Source organism: Geotrypetes seraphini, chromosome 4, assembly GCF_902459505.1.
Source record: "Geotrypetes seraphini chromosome 4, aGeoSer1.1, whole genome shotgun sequence".
In the NCBI taxonomy this organism is placed as follows: Eukaryota; Metazoa; Chordata; class Amphibia; order Gymnophiona; family Dermophiidae; genus Geotrypetes; species Geotrypetes seraphini.
This window is the reverse complement of record NC_047087.1, coordinates 193,403,294-193,420,148: the sequence shown is the minus strand read 5'-3', so window position 1 is coordinate 193,420,148 and position 16,855 is coordinate 193,403,294. Positions and strand designations below refer to the sequence as shown.

General features: G+C 41.4%; 1 protein-coding gene across 1 annotated transcript in view; it reads left to right on the top strand.

Moving 5' to 3' along the window:
* Window positions 1-2,131: 2,131 nt before the first annotated feature.
* The window catches only part of LOC117359732 (prolyl 4-hydroxylase subunit alpha-1-like), a 187,927-nt gene continuing 173,203 nt past the window's right edge, over window positions 2,132-16,855 (top strand). Inside the window, exons 1-3 of the mRNA XM_033942949.1 lie at window positions 2,132-2,266; window positions 4,411-4,444; window positions 8,208-8,304. Of these exons, the coding sequence (XP_033798840.1) occupies window positions 2,132-2,266; window positions 4,411-4,444; window positions 8,208-8,304 (266 nt within the window). The remainder of the gene's footprint in view (window positions 2,267-4,410; window positions 4,445-8,207; window positions 8,305-16,855) is intronic.

The following is a 16,855-nucleotide window of genomic DNA, read 5'->3' as shown; positions in this document are numbered from 1 at the left end:
ACGACTCCCATTTGGTTTGCTCAGTATTGATTTTGTCTGGGTTAATTCATCCAACTTTATTTCAGCGAGAAGAGATTTCAAACAGCTTACAAAGTCAATAAAATGGCGCCAATTCTGGTGCGAGATGCCGAGTTCCATAGGAGGGAAAGAACACTGTATGCATGTAGAGCAGGGGTGCCCACACTTTTTTTGGCTTGCGAGCTACTTTTAAAATGACCAAGTCAAAATGATCTACCAACAATAAAATTAAAAAAAAAATACAAAGCACACTGTATGCAGAGAAAATGTTAATTATCATTTGTATTCAGGATTTTTTCAGAGGTCAAGGCAGATGACTTTAAAATATGCAGTGTCACCTCAGTAACAACTATACAAAAATAGACAAATATACCCCCTCCTCTTTTACTAAACCGCAATAGCGGTTTTTAGCACAGGGAGCTGCGCTGATAGTCCCTCGCAGCTCCCGTCGCTCATAGGCTCCCTGTACTAAAAACCACTATCGCGTTTTAGTAAAAGGGGGCCATAGTGCAAAATATAGACAGCAGATATAAATTCTCAAAACGGACCCATTTTGAATATTAAATTGAAAATAAAATCATTTTTCCTACTTTTTTGTCTGGTGATTTCGTGAGTCTCTGGTTGCACTTTCTTCTGACTGTAAATCCAATATGTTTTTCTTTCTGCCCCTCCCCTTTTCTTGCTGTCTCTTTCTTTTTCTCTCCCCTTTCCCCCTCTTTTTTTCTGTTTTTCTTTCTCCCCCCCCCCTCCCCCCCTCTTAAATTTCTGTCGCAGTAATCTGGAAACTCTCTTCCAGAGGGTGTTATAGGGGAAAGCACTCTTCAGGGATTCAAGAAAAGGTTGGATAAGTTCCTCCTGGAACAGAACATATGCAGGTAATGCTAGTCTCAAATAGGGCACTGGTCTTTGACCTAAGGGCTGCCATATGAACCTACTGCATGATGAACCACTGGTCTGACCCAGCAGTGGCAAATCTTATGTTATGTTCTTTCTTTCTCTCCCTCTGCCTGCCTGTCTTTCTTTCTCTCACCTCCTGCCTGCCTGTCTTTCTTTCTCTCTCCCCCTGCCCCCCCACAAGCCATCGTGCTGATTTCTCCACTTCCCTGATTCTTTCTCTCTCTCTCTCCCTCCCCCCCAAGCCAGCATGCCGATTTCTCCCTGCTTCCCCGAGCTAGGCTTGGCACGTAGAAGCGCTGGTGAAGGCTTGTGGGTCCGGCAATTGTACATGCCTGGCCTGGCTTGGGGAGGCAGGAAGAACAAGCTTTCAAAGGCAAAGCGATCTACTGGTCGATCGCAATCAACCATTTGGGCACTCCTGATATAGAGCATGATTCATGGAGCAGTTTGATAAAGTGAAACACAGAAAATTCATCCTACCTTAGTTGTGCTTTTCCCATAGAAATGCCTTGGGCCATATTTGTATGCGGAGGGGGGTGTCATTTCTCTGGAATCACAGGTCTGATCTGGCTCATTTTCAAACTTGGTGTCTTTTCACCAGATTTTTCCCCCATGCCAAGTTTCTTCTCATTCGATTTAATTTTGGGAGAGTTATTTTGCCCTCAGATAGATGGAGGATGGACAGTCATTTCTCAAACCCGTTTTCATAATTCTTTCCAACTCAGAAGTTAGAATAAAAAATGGAGCATATGATAAAAAATAAATTCCAAAAATCCAGTTTTGCTTTATTGCTAGCAAAATTCAGGAAGCTGCCAATGTCATTGTTTTGGTTCAGCTCCGGCTCATGAAACTTCCCTTTGAGCCCATGGAATCAACTGTGCTGAGATACCTATCTTGGAAAGTTTTCTTTTTAATATTGTTAACTTTAGCTGGAGACCTGTGTCTTTGGATGTGCTGGAGGTCAGAGTGTGCTTTTGGTGGAACAGCGACCTCTGTCCTGGGGAGCAAGGTGTGCTTCTCGACATGTGGCAGTCGCATCTATTGTCAAATGACACAGGTATGGAAGTAAAGGTGTGTTTCCTAACCTGCAGCCTGTAAAAGCTGGTGAACACACTTGAAAAGGGTTTGAGAATTATAAGTGTGGCACCAGAATATTCTACTGTTGGTGCAGGGTAGACAGAGTTCATAGGGGCTAGAGTCCTCATTAGAAACGGACATGGTAAACCATTCTTATAAAAGTATTGGAAGCATTAGCTCTCGGGACATTGCCAACTTAGAGCTTCTAGGAGGATTTTTTCGGGGGGCTTCTGGAGCTCAGTTAATTGTGGCCATCTTGGATGTTACTTCTACTGTAAGTAAAATAAAAACAATGTTAATGTTGCAACAGTTTTTTGTACTTGGTCTCCTGCTCCTGTGCTGGGCCCACTGCTTCTTCTCTAGGTCTGAATGGCAGCTGCTTTGTTAGCAACAGGCAGAAGGCTAGCTCTTATAGACCCAGAAACAGGAACTTACATGAAGATCTGATGTAACTTCCTGAGTCTGATAGAGCCTACCTTCTGCCTGCTGCTGACATGGTAACCGTCATTCAGATCTAGAGGAGCAGACCAGGTTAAAAAAAAAAATGGTTACAACTTAAATCGCAATTTTTTTTTTTTTTAAATAAATCTTTATTCATTTTTATACGTGCAATAAGTGTAATAATACATAAACAAATTTGCACATTGAAAATATCACTTAATATTCAGCAATAATACCAATCATAAAATCTTATCTCCCTCCCTTCCCACCCCTTCATAACAAGTACTTAAATTACATTATATAAGATATTATACTTAAAATCCCCCCTCCCTGAAAAATGAACTTTAAGAATTAAGGGAAAAATAACATCTAATCATTACAAAATTTTGTTAATGGCTCCCACACATCTTGAAATTTCCTAATATATCCTCGCTGTGTTGCTATTACTCTTTCCATTTTATACATATGACATAATGAATTCCACCAAAAAATTATAATGTAGTCTAACTCCAGTTCTTCCAGTTATAGGTAATTTGTTGAATGGCAACCCCAGTCATTATGAGTAATAGCTTGTTATTATTTGATGATATCTGACTCTTTGCTCTCATTGACATACCAAATAATACAGTATTATATGACAATGCCACTGGATTTTCTAATAAACAATTTATTTGGTTCCAAATTGATTTCCAAAAAGTCATAATAAATGGATAATAGAATAATAAATGATCTAAAGTCCCCGCTTCGAGATGACAGTGCCGACATTTATTAGACTTAGAGCTATCCAATTTTTGTAACCGAACAGGGGTCCATAATGCTCTATGTAACAGAAAAAAAACATATTTGTCTCATAGATGCTGACACTGTACATCTCATCCTCCAAGTCCAAATTTGTGGCCATTGAGACGTGATCTCAATGCTCCAAATGTCTCTCAGACCAGTGTTTGGTTTCTTTTTAATAAATCCAGTCAGCAATTTATACCACTGGGCAGCCTGGTGACCCAGGAAGTCCGCCTGAAAGCATAAAAACTCCATACTATATTGATTAAGGTTTTTCCATTCAGGGAACCCCGCCTGAATGGCCTGCTTCATTGCAACCATCTAAAACTTAAATCGTAATTACAAATGTTGGTGCATATTTTTCTAATTATATTGGTCCCAGTTTCTGGTTCTTTTATCCTTTATCCCTTTAGCTTGCTGTTCAGGAGTCCCTGTCATTTTCTTCCTCCCTTATATTCATCTCTGGCATTCATCTTTCACACACTTTATTTTTCTGACTCTCAGTCCACTCAAATTTCAGCCCTCCTCACCAGCAAATTTTCAACTCCCTTTTTTACTATTACAATTTAAAGTGTTCCATCTATTTCCAATATTTCCCTCCCTCTCTCTTACCATCCCCTCTGCCATGTGAGGCATTTTTTTCTCTCTTTACTTTTCCAGTATCCAGCAACACTCCCCTCTTGCTTCTTCTAGAGAATGATACGGGGGACAGAATTTGTCCCTGTCCCCTGCATATAGCCATGAGAAACCATCCCGTGTTGTTATTTAGTGTATCTTAACCTCAGTCCTTCTACTTCAGCATTCTTCAATGCAAGGCTGGAGGGGCAGTGGCTGTACCCAATCTGATTCTTCCCTCTCTCCTTAAAGAATGAGACAGGGATAGTTTCCCATTAGAATGTGAACAAATTCTGTCCCTGTGTCAGTCTCAAGCTTCTTCCACCTTCCCATGTCCAGCATCTTCCCTCACATCCCTTTTCATGTCATCACCATTCTCTTGCCTACCTTTGGTAGAAATAAAAAGAAAATGGTAGTATGGGGCTTAGGGGGTAGCATAAGGGCTCAGCATCTTCTGATTTTGCCCTTGATGCTTAAGTTAGCATTGGTGGGACTAGTAGATGCTGAGCATACATCTTACATATTGGCTCCAAGGCTCTGCACTGTCATTTTCTTTTCCTGTCTCTTCTCTGTTCTGTTCAGGGATGTTGCAAGGATGGAGGGAGATTCATCCATGGTATGTCTTACTACATATTGATCAGTTCTCAGCAGTTCACCAATTGAGAAGCACCACTTTAGAAGTCAGAAACCATAATTTCTTGTATTGTCCTGCTCTGTTCCTGGACAAGTGGGTTATGCTCCAGTTGCAAGACTGCTTGTAGGAAGCCTTATTTACAAAATTTTTTAGACAATCCCCTCTTTACCTCAGGATTGCCCTCCAGTATTCAGTTGCTGTTCTACAAGTGAGACAGTAGGAACTAGTCTTTTCTGCTCATGTTTATTTTTTCTTTAAAGTCAGTCTTGTCAGTGGCGTACCAAGGGGGGGGGGGGGGGGGGTGGGCGGTGCGCCCCGGGTGCCAGCCCTGAGGGGGTGCTCCCGGCCTTGCCGTTCAGTCCCCCCCACCCCCCGAAGGACCGCTCGCCCCACTGACCTTCCAGCACCACCTATGAAGCAGCCCGCAGCAAGATCGCGACATCAGCGATCCCTGAGCTGCTTGGGCGCTGCTTCCTGCGCCGCGGTCCCGCCCCTTCTCTGAAGGCCTGTGCTTTAGGGGGCAAGGGGGGAGGGTCAGCCAAATTGAGAAGCCAATTTTTTTTTTGTTTTGAATCGATTCAAATCAATTCACCCGAAGTGAATTGGTGAACCGATTCAAATCGTGAATCGGACAGCACTAGTTCCCACCCCTGAAATACAAAAATTGCTGTGTTTTGGGGGTTCATATGCTTTTCCTAAGCTGTTTTGTTCTGAAAATTGCACCGTGGTGGCTATCTTGCATTTTCTTGCTTTGAATTTAAAGCTATATTTACCTCTAGAAGCTTCGTTTTTGCAAGAAAACCACTCAGATGGTCTCCCCAGGGCAGGATATTTTGGATTCATGCCATGTTTGCATTGGATGGATGGCTGGCGAGTGGCCTTGTTCCATGTGCTCCTCGGCATGGGAGGGGAGTAAGATTTCATCAGACCAAGTTCCCTCGACCCCCTGAAGAGGAGTCCTGCCACTCTTTCCAGTTGGGGGCAGCCCAAAAAGTCAAAAGTGGGCCCCGTGGACAGTGCCCTTTTGGCCCCAGCTAAATGTAGCCACAAGTCCTCAAAAAGCTCTGAGAGGTTCACAGGAGGCAGCTACTGCCTCAGATGATGAGTTTTCTACAGAATTTATTAACATATTCTATCGGGCTTATTTGACAAAGAAAAAGGCATCTTCTGCACCTCCTCTGGCATCCTCACTGGCACATGGGTCTTAAATCCAGTCTTCCTGAATTGTCCCCGGATGTTTCACTGACTGATGACATGGATGATCAGGATGACCTTTCCTTCTCCTTTGCATATGTACTACTGCCATGGGGGATGTTGTAGTGCTTGCAGATCTCCAGGACCATACTTGGTCTTGGATATTCTTCGGGACAGCTACAAACTCGAGTTTCTTTGGCTCCTGACAGCTCTTTCTAGACTCCCCAGTGGGGAGGCCAGAAACGGCAGCCCAGGTTCAAAGGTTGTTGACCATCGTGGCTATTGAGCTGGACACGACTTGAGCTCAGGCAGATATTGAATATACTTTATCATGCCAAAGCGAGGCTTCTAAGATAGGAGACTGATCCTGGACCTCAAGGTGGTCAATGCAGCCCAATATTCCCTGTTTCAGGATGGAAACGGTGCGATCGGTGATGCCTTGGTGGCTTTGGGGGAGTTCTTAGCTTCTCTGGACCTGATGGAGGCCTATCTCCATATTACTATCTTTCCAGAATGCAGGAAGTACCTGAGGTTCTATGTTCTGCAGAGCATTACCAGTTTGCGGCACTACCCTTAGGGTTGGAAATGGCGCCAAGGAACTTCACCTAAGGTGATGATGGTAGAGGCAGCCAACCTGTGGACACTCTATGTTTGGCTGGTTGCTTAATCTGGGCTCCAATAGAGTCTGAGGGGCATCTGGCGGTTCACCAAGTCATCCAGTTGCTTCAACACATAGCCTGGGTGATCGACTTCCACAAGAGTCACTTAGAACCAATGCAGGTCATGGAATACATAGAAACATGATGGTAGATAAAGGCCAAATGGCCCATCTAGTCTGCCCCTCCACAGTAACTATAATCTCTTCCTCTCTCTGAGATCCCAAGTGCCTATCCCATGCCTTCTTGAATTCAGACACAGTTTCTATCTCATCACTTCTAGGAGACTGTTCCACGCATCTATCATCCATTCTGTTAAAAAAAAAAAAAGTATTTCCTTAGCTTACTCCTGAGCCTATCACCTTTTAACTTCATCCTATGCCCTTCATTCCAGAGCTTCCTTTCAAATGAAAGAGACTCGACTCATGCAGGTTTACACCACATAAGTATTTAAACATCTCTATCATATCTTCCCTCTCCTGCCTTTCCTCTAAAGCAGTGGTTCCCAAACCTGTCCTGGGGGACCCCCAGCTAGTCAGGTTTTCAAGATATCCCTAATGAATATGCATCTCTTTCCCTCACTCCCTCTATTCTTTTATCCTATGGTTCATGCTCTCCCTTCCCTCCATTCTGTGTCCAAGTTCATGCCCCCTCCCACCTTCAGTCCTTTGTCTGAAGTTTATGCTCCCTCCCGAGTCCAACTTGCCCCTCTCCCTCCTTCCATTCTGTGCCCCAAGTATGTGTTTTCTCTTTCTTCTTGCTGGCTGGCTCCTTCTTCCAACTGCAGTCATTTCTTTGCACAAAGCCGTGGGTGGCGGCTCCTATGTGCGTCCCGCAGCTGAGCCAGAAGCCTTCCCTCTGACATCCATGAATCAGTTGATACCATTTGTGATATTTTCTCAGCACACATTTTAAGCATGTTGCATGATAAATTGCATGATAAAATTCAGAATTGTAACATCCAGCAAACAAACTTTTAAAGCGCATAAATCAATTTACCAGCAACAAACATGAATAACAAAAACCACATGCAGTGAATTGTAGGGAGTAAAATATAGTTATGCACTCGTAGCCAAAATTGTCATTATAGGTCTCCCATAATTTATTTTTTTATGCATTGTTTTGTTTTTGTAATAAATGTTCAACTGTTATCTTTTCTTTCAATGAATTTCAGTACATTTCAAAAATTAATAAAGAACAACACTTAACTGGCAATGCGCTGTTTCTCTTGACCCATTGCCAACTTCTTCAGGGAAGTGGTCCATATTACATGACTGCATATTTTTTACAAAGCTCCATACAAGTAAAAGAAAACTATTTTTATCTGCTTGTTTTAGAAATAGAAACCAGAAAAGCTTTCTAGTTATTTTATCAAAGTATAAACTCAAACCTAATTGAGTGCAACTAAATCTGTAGCACTTTCTTTGCTATCTGTAGTTTGTGCTCATGCTGAAGGATGAAGTGAAGTGAGATCGAAGGCATGGCTATTATGACGGATAGTACTGTACAATGTAGAGGCTTTTCTGTGCTGAAACATCCGTTATGTAAGCATACCTGAGGAAGAAAGTACCAGGGATAAAGAAATGAATCACATACGAGTCGAGAAATAGAAGTTTATACATATACTTTTTTTTTCTCTCTACTATGAAGTGATCACTTCACCCTGGCTGAGTTGTTCCTTGACTTTTAGATCCTGATACAAAAATGAGAGCATTGTCAGAATGCTTTGGAGCAGGAATTTAAACAACAAAAAAAAGGGATTGACTCAGCTTTTGTCTTAATGAGGTCACTGATAGTGGAATTACCTGATGAGGGGTGAAGGAAAATTCCTTCATTTCATTTTTAGCCATACTTGTTCATATTCTTAATGTCTCTTCCTTTATTTTACATTTTAGTCCACATGGCAGACTTAATTAACACAGAGAAAGATTTGGTGACCTCTTTGAAAGATTATATCCTAGCAGAAGAGAGCAAGCTGGAACAGATCAAAAAGTAAGCCTGTGGTATTACTTTCCTTTTACCAGTGTGTAGATATAAAGATATTACTTTCTCTTTTAGAGCAGATGCCTATGTCAACTCTCTGTCCTATAAGTCCAATAAACAGATTTGAACTTAAAAAAAAACTCTCTTTTGCAAGAGCTGAAACTTCTTTTACAATGATTTGAAAGCTTTTCACTCCTGATTTCCCCAATTATTGGATATATGTCACATTAAATTGTTTCAGATCTTTAAACAAAATGCAATAGCTATCAAATGGAACCTGAGTAAACCATTTTTAAATAATTACTTTATTTAAGGAATAAAGTTTTCTAGTGCAAAAGATGTACAAGTCTTGAACCAGTGAGTTATTCTCCTTTAATTGCAAGTTATATAGAAAACACCTGCATTTTTCAGCTCCACCTCCTGCATCCTTGTGCTGTGTTGTAGCTCTTCAGTTTATCCTTCTACACATGATTTGGAAGGAGTCATTCTGATCTGCTCTGATTCTGGTTTATGATTTTCAGTTTTTTATCTGGATTTTGAAGTTTTTCAGTGCTTCAGAGGTTCCCAGTATTCTGGGGCAGCTCTGCCTGGGAGAAGACAAAGACTCTCTGGGTCAGAAGTCTGCAGATGGAAGGACAACCCTTTTACAGAGCACCTTCCTGGCTGGCCTGCATTAATGTACTTTTTTTTGTGGCTTGGGGTCTGTTACCCTGGTAGCAAGGCTTGCTCTTTCTTGGTACTCCCAGAGCTTGAGTGCAGACTGTGTGGCCCCGTGTCGGTCCTGAGGACTTTATCAGGTGCTGGCTGTATTCCCCCCCCCCCCAAGCATGTGTGGAGCTGTGGGGGCTTGGGGTTCTGGAGGTCTGACTGGTAGCCCGAAGAAACAAGCATCTGGATCATTTTTACATGCTTGTATTCTTCTCCATAGTCCAGCTGCTGTTTTCAGCAGAAGCAGGCAGTGCACTAGCAAAATGGGAGTACAGTCTATTGCTATCTATGGGAGACATCAGGGGAGGCTCTAATTTCTGTTTTGGAGGTTTCTGGGGCTAGATTTATGGTAAATCCCACACCAAGTATAGACCTCACTGGTTAGGATTCAATTTCAGAATGGCACAGGAGCCCTCAATACATCATCTCATTATAGTTATTCTTCTTGGGCTCATATCCTAACCTTCTGGTTAAATGTAGCTGGTATGCTTACTGCTGTTGAACCTTAGGCTTTTCTTATTCAAAAAGCAAAAATTAAGTATCAAAACAGCCAATAATTCATTTATTACTTATCCTTTTAATGCAGTATCTCTAGCATGCCCCGACGGGACTCGTTTCGCCCAAAAGGGCTTTCTGAAGGGTGCATAGAGGAGCTTTTTTTCTCAGTGGCCTCTCTGCTTTGGGGCTAGGACTGCTGTGCCTCATGTTTTCATCTTCACTGTCTTGTAGTGTCTGCTAGGTTTATGGTCTCTGATCCCCAAATATACCCTTTTCTAAATTTTTTGAACTTTGGTGTAGCTCTTTGGGCCTTTTTTGGTGCCAAAATCCTGCCTCTGGGGCCATTTTGGATTTCCCAATTTGATATTAAAAACCTTTATCTGCCTCAAAACACCTTAAAATCGATGGGGATGGACTGCTCAGGCTGTTTTACCCCTGATTTATGCCAGTTTTATGCTGAATTGGTAGCTGAGGCGTGTCCGTGTTCCACATGCTGTGGGCACATTAGGGGAGCAGGAGCAGTCTTTCTAGGGCTCTAGTGTTACAGATGGTTCTTTTAAGTCAAAAATTCCTCATAAAGGCCTCAGTTTGTGATTCAGCATCTTCAGTAAAGCGCAAATGCACAGACACCTCGGGAGTTCACAAGGAGACAAGGTGAGTCCTCTGGGCATCCTGTTCAGGGCTTTACCCCTGATTTTGTGAGTTTAATGTTTGATACCTAACTGGAGGCTTATCGGTGCCTCTGAAGGAGGTTTTACCATTGCAGGGCGAGGTTTTCCTGATGAAGGTGCATTTGTAGGAGTCTGAGGTCCAATCAGGAAAGGACTGGGGGTCAAAGTCAATGCCTTTACTCCCTCATAGTACCTGTATGTAAACCTCTTTGAATATGGTTGTAAAACTACAGAAAGGCAGTATACAAGTTCCAATCCCTATCCCTTTCCCCTTCTGTTTTGGAGGATTCAGGGTCTCAGCTGGGAGCCACCAGTCAGGAGTCTGTGGCAGTTCTGGACCAGAGAGAGGACTCAAAAATGTGCCAGCTTTTTAAACCAGCAACTTTGCTGGAAATTATTATAGCATCCTTGAGGGAATTAAAGCTTGAACCTCCACAGAGCTCTGCTACTTGGCTTTCTGTCATGAGCAGCTCTAAGGCTCAGACCACATTTTTCCTTTGTACCCGGACATTACAGTGATTTTAACGGAGCATTGGGAGTCTCCGTAAGGTCTCTTGTGGGTGGCTAGGGCTATGACAAGATTGCATCCGATGGCTCCTGATTTTCTGCAGCTGTTTGTCATGCTTAAATAGGATTCATTGGGGGGGGCACAAGTTACCAAACATACTTCTCTGCCTAGTGAAGGTGGAGTAATTTTAAAGGATGCACAAGACTGCAAAATGGATTTAGTCTTCAAGAGACAGTTTGAGGTCTTGACTTTGGGTTTGAAAGCGGCAGCTGCCTCTTCATTTATTGTATGCACCTGCTATAACATTTTGTATCGGGCTCCATCAGCAGATAGCAACACCTACCCCTGGTTGCTAATTTTGGGGGTGGATTATGTGGTAGATGGCTCTATATGACATGTTCAGGGTCATGAGCAAGGTGTCTGCTTATTCTGTGTCTGCCTGTGGAATGCTCTAGATCAGGCAATTGGTGGGAGATTCTGATTCCAGTTGAGCAGGCTGCCTTTCAGAGGCCAGTTGCTCTCTGGCAAGGGGCTGGACGATGTGATGGCTAGTATGACACATCATTGTCCTAATTTTTTGCCAGTCGGTAGACCGCATACCCTTGGGGGGCCAGGTCATGGTACTTTTTCAAGGTTCTAGATGATTTCATCAGTCCTCAGTGGAGTCTTCTACTCAGAGATCATTTTAGGGTGCTCAGCAGAGGTTTGGAGGTTTAAGGCGAGCTCCACACTCCAGTTCAAGACCCACAGCAGCTTCTAAGAGGTCTCAATGATTCCAGGTCAATAGCCAAATCCCCGCGAATAGGAGGGAGATTGTTGGCTTACTGGGATTTGCTCAGACCACTGGGTGCTGGACATCATTTGAAAGGGATACAAGCTCAAATTCTTTTGTCCTCTACTGGACTTATTTGTGGACTCACCAGCCAGGTGGCCAGAGAAAGTGGTTAGGTGGCCAGAGAAAGTGGTTTGAGCAATGGTGAAACAGCTCTTGGCTATTCAGGCCGTAGAACATATACCAGCTGAAGGATCAGGCTTGGGCAAATACTCTATATATTCAGATGCCTGGAGACCAATACTGGATCAGAAGTTGGACAATGAAGCCAAGAGAAATCCCTAATTCCGAATGGAGACCATTCATTTTATCATAGAATCGGTTGCACTGGGAGAATTTTTAGCTTCTCTGGATTTGACGGAGGTTTTCAATTGCTTTGGTACAATTGAGGAGGGATGCAGGAGGCAGAGCTGAAAAATGCAGATGTTTCCTTCTACACAACTCGTGATTAAAGAATAACCCACTGGTTCAAGACTCGTATGCCTTTCTTTTAGAAAGAAGATTATTGAGGTATCATTCTTTTTTTTAAAATATTTTTTATTTATTTTCAAAATTACATTAAGTGTAAAATATATTCATTCACAGTAACAATAAATATATCACTTATAAACAATCATTGGTACATTATATAAATTTTTATCCCTTCCCCTTTCCCATCCCTCCCATCCATATCTTCCATTATTATATAATATATGTAATAATAAAAATACCCCCTCCCTATATCCTGAACTTATAATTAAAAGGGAAATAATTTTACTTAATCCTTACAATATTTTGTTAATGGTTTCCACACATCCTGAAACTTCTTAAAGTATCCCTTTTGTAAAGCAATAAATCTTTCCATTTTATAGATATGGCATAAAGAATTCCACCAAAAGTTATAATTTAATCTCCTCCAATCCTTCGAATTATATGTAATTTGCTGAATGGCAACCCCAGTCATTATTAGTAGTAATTTATTGTTGTTAGCAGAAATCTGACTTTTTGCTCTCATTTCCATACCAAATATCACAGTACCATAAGATAATGCCACTGGGTTATCTAATAAATTATTAATTTGGTCCTAAATTGATTTCCAAAAATTCATAATATATGGGCAATGAAACAATAAATGATCTAAAGTTCCTACTTCTAGATGACAATGCCAGCATCTATTAGACAAAGAACTATCTAATTTTTGCAACCTAACAGGGGTCCATAACGCTCTATGTAACAGAAAAAACCAAGTTTGTCTCATAGATGCAGACACCGTACATTTCATCCTCCAAGACCAAATTCATGGCCATTGAGATGCAGTAATTTCATGCTTAATCTCAATGCTCCAAATATCTCTTAAACCAGTTTTTAATTTCTTTTTAGTAAATCCACTTAATATTTTATACCACTGGGCGGCCTGGTAACCCAAGAAGTCTGTCTGAAAACAAAGAAACTCCATACTATAATGATTATTAAGGTTTTTCCAATCAGGGAACCCCGCCTGAATGGCATGCTTCAGTTGTAACCATCTAAAATTTTCTGATTTATTAAGTCCAAACTTATGCTGCAACTGTGAAAATTCAAGCATAGTACCATTAGAAATAACATCATCCAATATACGTATTCCTGCTATCATCCAATGCTTCCAGACTAGCCTTTCTCCGCCAATTTGAATCTTGGAGTTTACCCATATAGATTAACTTGTAGATTTGTAAATTGGAATAGTTGTTAAATTGCTTACATACTGTAAAGTTTTCCATGTATCGGCTAGTATTCTGTTGTCCTTACTGTAGCTAGGCATTTTGATACTGAGCACATGGCACAGACGCAATGGAGACATGAGTTGCCATTCTATCCATAACCAGTCTGGGAGTTTTCCTATGAGTTCTGGGAGGATCCAATACATACCATATTGATCAGGAATTTTCCTTTTGTTCCCATGTGCATAAATCTTTTTCAAGAATAGATTATATATTTGTCTCAGATTCATTAGTTCAACAAGTAACACAAGCCTCCATAGATCCAATTATTTTGTCTGATCATGGGGGAGTGTGGATTAAAATTAAAATACGTGACCAAGAGGATAGTAGACCTGTATGGAGATTTGATAATACATTGCTGGTGGAATCAAATTTCATAGAGGAAATGCAAGGGAAAATGAATGAGTATTTTCATATTAATAATACGGAAGATGTCTCTATGGAAACGTTATGGGATGCTTTTAAGGCAACCATGAGAGGTCAAATTATTTCATTTTCGGCTTATATTAAAAAACAAATTAAAAAACAATTTTCTAATTTGGAACAAAAAAATAAAGATATTAGAATCAAAATTAGTAGATAAATGGGAATATTCAACATTACAAGACCTCTTAAAAATGAAAGGAAAGTATAATGAGATCTCTTCCAAACTGATTAGAAAAGATCTATTTTCTCAACAAGCATTGTATTATGGAAATTCAAATAAGGCGGGAAGATTATTGGCGAATTATTTGAAAGCAAAAAAAAGGAAAACTAAGATAATTGCAATTAAAGATGATAAAGGGAAGTCTTATTCTCAAATTGATTCTATTTTAAAACAATTTTTGAAGTTTTATAAAGATCTATATTCTTCTGAGCCTTATTTAGATAAAGAAAAGGAAGGAGTCGAATTTTTAAATTTAATTGAAGGACCGAAGGTTCCTGATCATATAAAAGAAAAGTTAGAAAAACCAATTTCGATAAATGAATTGCAGATAGCATTGAAGTCCCTTAGAACTGGATCCGCTCTAGGTGGTGATGGTTTTACAGTTGAGTTTTATAAATCATTCCAAATTACCCTGTTGCCATATTTGCTAAATTTATTTCAGTCTCAACTAAATAAAGGTTGTATTACAGGTACCATGGCAGAATCGTTAACCATAGTTTTGCCTAAGCCAAATAAAGATCCTACAGTGGTTTCAAACTACAGGCCTATTTCTTTAATTAATGTTGATGGAAAACTATTAGCTAAAATTTTGGCTATACGTTTGGCTAAAGCTCTCCCTTTTATTATTGGTTTGCACCAAACAGGATTCGTTGCTCAAAGGCATTCTTCTAACAACACTAGGCTTGCATGTCATATGCTGACAAAAGCCTTAAATGATCTGGTTTTTTCTGTATCTCTTGATGCAGAGAAGGCCTTTGATTGTGTTGAATGGACCTTTATGTACCAAACGTTGGCATGGTTTGGTATTGGCCCAGGATTTATACAAATGGTTCAAGCATTGTATAGTTCCCCTGTTGCTAAATTGTATATTAATAATACTTTTTCAGAAGGATTTAGGTTGCAACGGGGGGTTAGACAAGGTTGTCTCTTATCTCCTTTGCTTTTTGATATTGTTTTGGAACCCTTGTTATTAGCTATTCAGCAAGCGGAGGAGATTCAGGGTATTCCTCATAAGGATCGAGAATATAAGATATCGGCTTATGCGGATGATATTTTGCTCTATTTAAGGAATCCTGAGACAACCATTCCATGTTTATTTAAAATGATTGAGAATTTTGGGAAATTTTCGGGCTATAAGATAAATTGGTCTAAATCAGAAATTCTTCCACTCAATGTACACTGTACAAAAGGTTTGTATGATTCATTTCCTTTTCTTTGGAAGGAAGATGGAATAAAATATTTAGGCATATGGATTAAAAATACATTGGATGAAACAATGAAAATAAATGAAAAATCGTTGTTGCAGAAGGTTACGGAAATGTGTGAGCAATGGAATCCTTTACACCTTTCTTGGTGGGGGAGAGTCCAAACTATTAAGATGATGATCTTGCCTGTGGTTTGTTACCAGATGGGTATGTTACCGGTATATTTTCAAGGGTCCTTTTATAAAAAATTAAATAGCATTCTGTTAAAATGTGTTTGGCTGGGTAAAACTCCAAGAGTGGCTTTGGTATCCTTACAAAGATCAATTTCAGAGGGAGGGGTAAATTTTCCAAATTTTTATAGGTATCATCAAGCCTATATTTTGAGGTATCATTCTTGTGAAAAAGTAACTGCCCCTTAACTTAATTTCTTTTAGTGGCAACAATTGCAACCAAATACTTCTTATGATTTTGATATGGTATGTCTTTCACATCACTCTTCTTTGCAAAACTGATTTAATTCAACCACATTTGTAGGTATTCTCTAAGGCAGAGGTGCCCAAAAGGTCGATCGCAATCGACCAGTAGATCACAAAGGCAATACGAGTTGATCGCAGAGCCCATCCCGGGCACCGCGATAGATTTGCATTGCTTTTGCAATCTGTTCTCCCTGCTTCCCCAATGCCAGACATGTACAAGCGCAGGGCCCACAGCCATGCCTCCCCCCCTCCCCCAATGTCAATTCTGACATCAGAGAGGAAGTTCCAGGTCATCCAGGCAGTGATTGGCCGGCTCAGAACTTCCTCTCCGACATCAGAATTGATGTGAGGGGTGGGGGGTGGGGAGGCTATGGGCCTGGTGCTTATACGCGCCTGTCTTGGCATCAAGGAAGCAGGGAGAAATCGGGGTGGTAGCTTGGGGGACCAGTGAAAGAAAAAGACAGACAGACAGAAAGAAAGGGGAGGGGGCAGGGAGAGAGAAAGACAGAAATAAAGGGGAGGAGGCAGAGAGAGAGAAATACAGAAAGAAAGGGAGGTCAGGGAAAGAGAGATAGAAAGAAAGGGAGGGCAGGGAGAGAGAGAAAGAAAGGGGAGGGGGCAGGGAGAGAGGAAGGAAAAGTTGGACTCATGGAGGGATAGAGAGAGATGTTTGGAATGGAATGAGGTCTGGAGGAGAGGAAGCATGCAGGAGACAGAAAGAAAGAAATATTTGATTTACAGACAGAAGGAAGTGCAATCAGAGACTCATGAAATCACCACCCACAATATATCTTAATCTATAGGCTTATCTCCAAGGTTATAAATCACATGGTTATCTAAACCAAAATATTTTAGTGGCAGAATTTACTCCAATTCACAATTGATTTTTATAAATAATCAGAACTCATCAATAAATGTTTCCTCAGCACTACTTCTTACAACGTCATAAAGCTACTTTCTATCCAGTGGCGTACCTAGGGGGGGGCGGGCCGCCCCGGGTACCAGCCCTAAGGGGGTGTTCCCGGCCTTGCCGTTCAGTCCCCCGCCACCCCCGAAGGACCGCTCGCCCCACTGACCTTCCTGCACCACCTGTGAAGCAGCCCGCAGCAGGATCGTGAAGTCAGCGTCAGCATCCCTGCGCTGCTTCCTGCGCCGCGATCCCGCCCCTCCTCTGACGTCAGAGGAGGGGCGGGACCGTGGCGCAGGAAGCAGCGCAGGGATCGCTGACGCTGACTTCGCGATCCTGCTGCGGCTGTTCATAGGTGGTGCGGGGAGGCCAG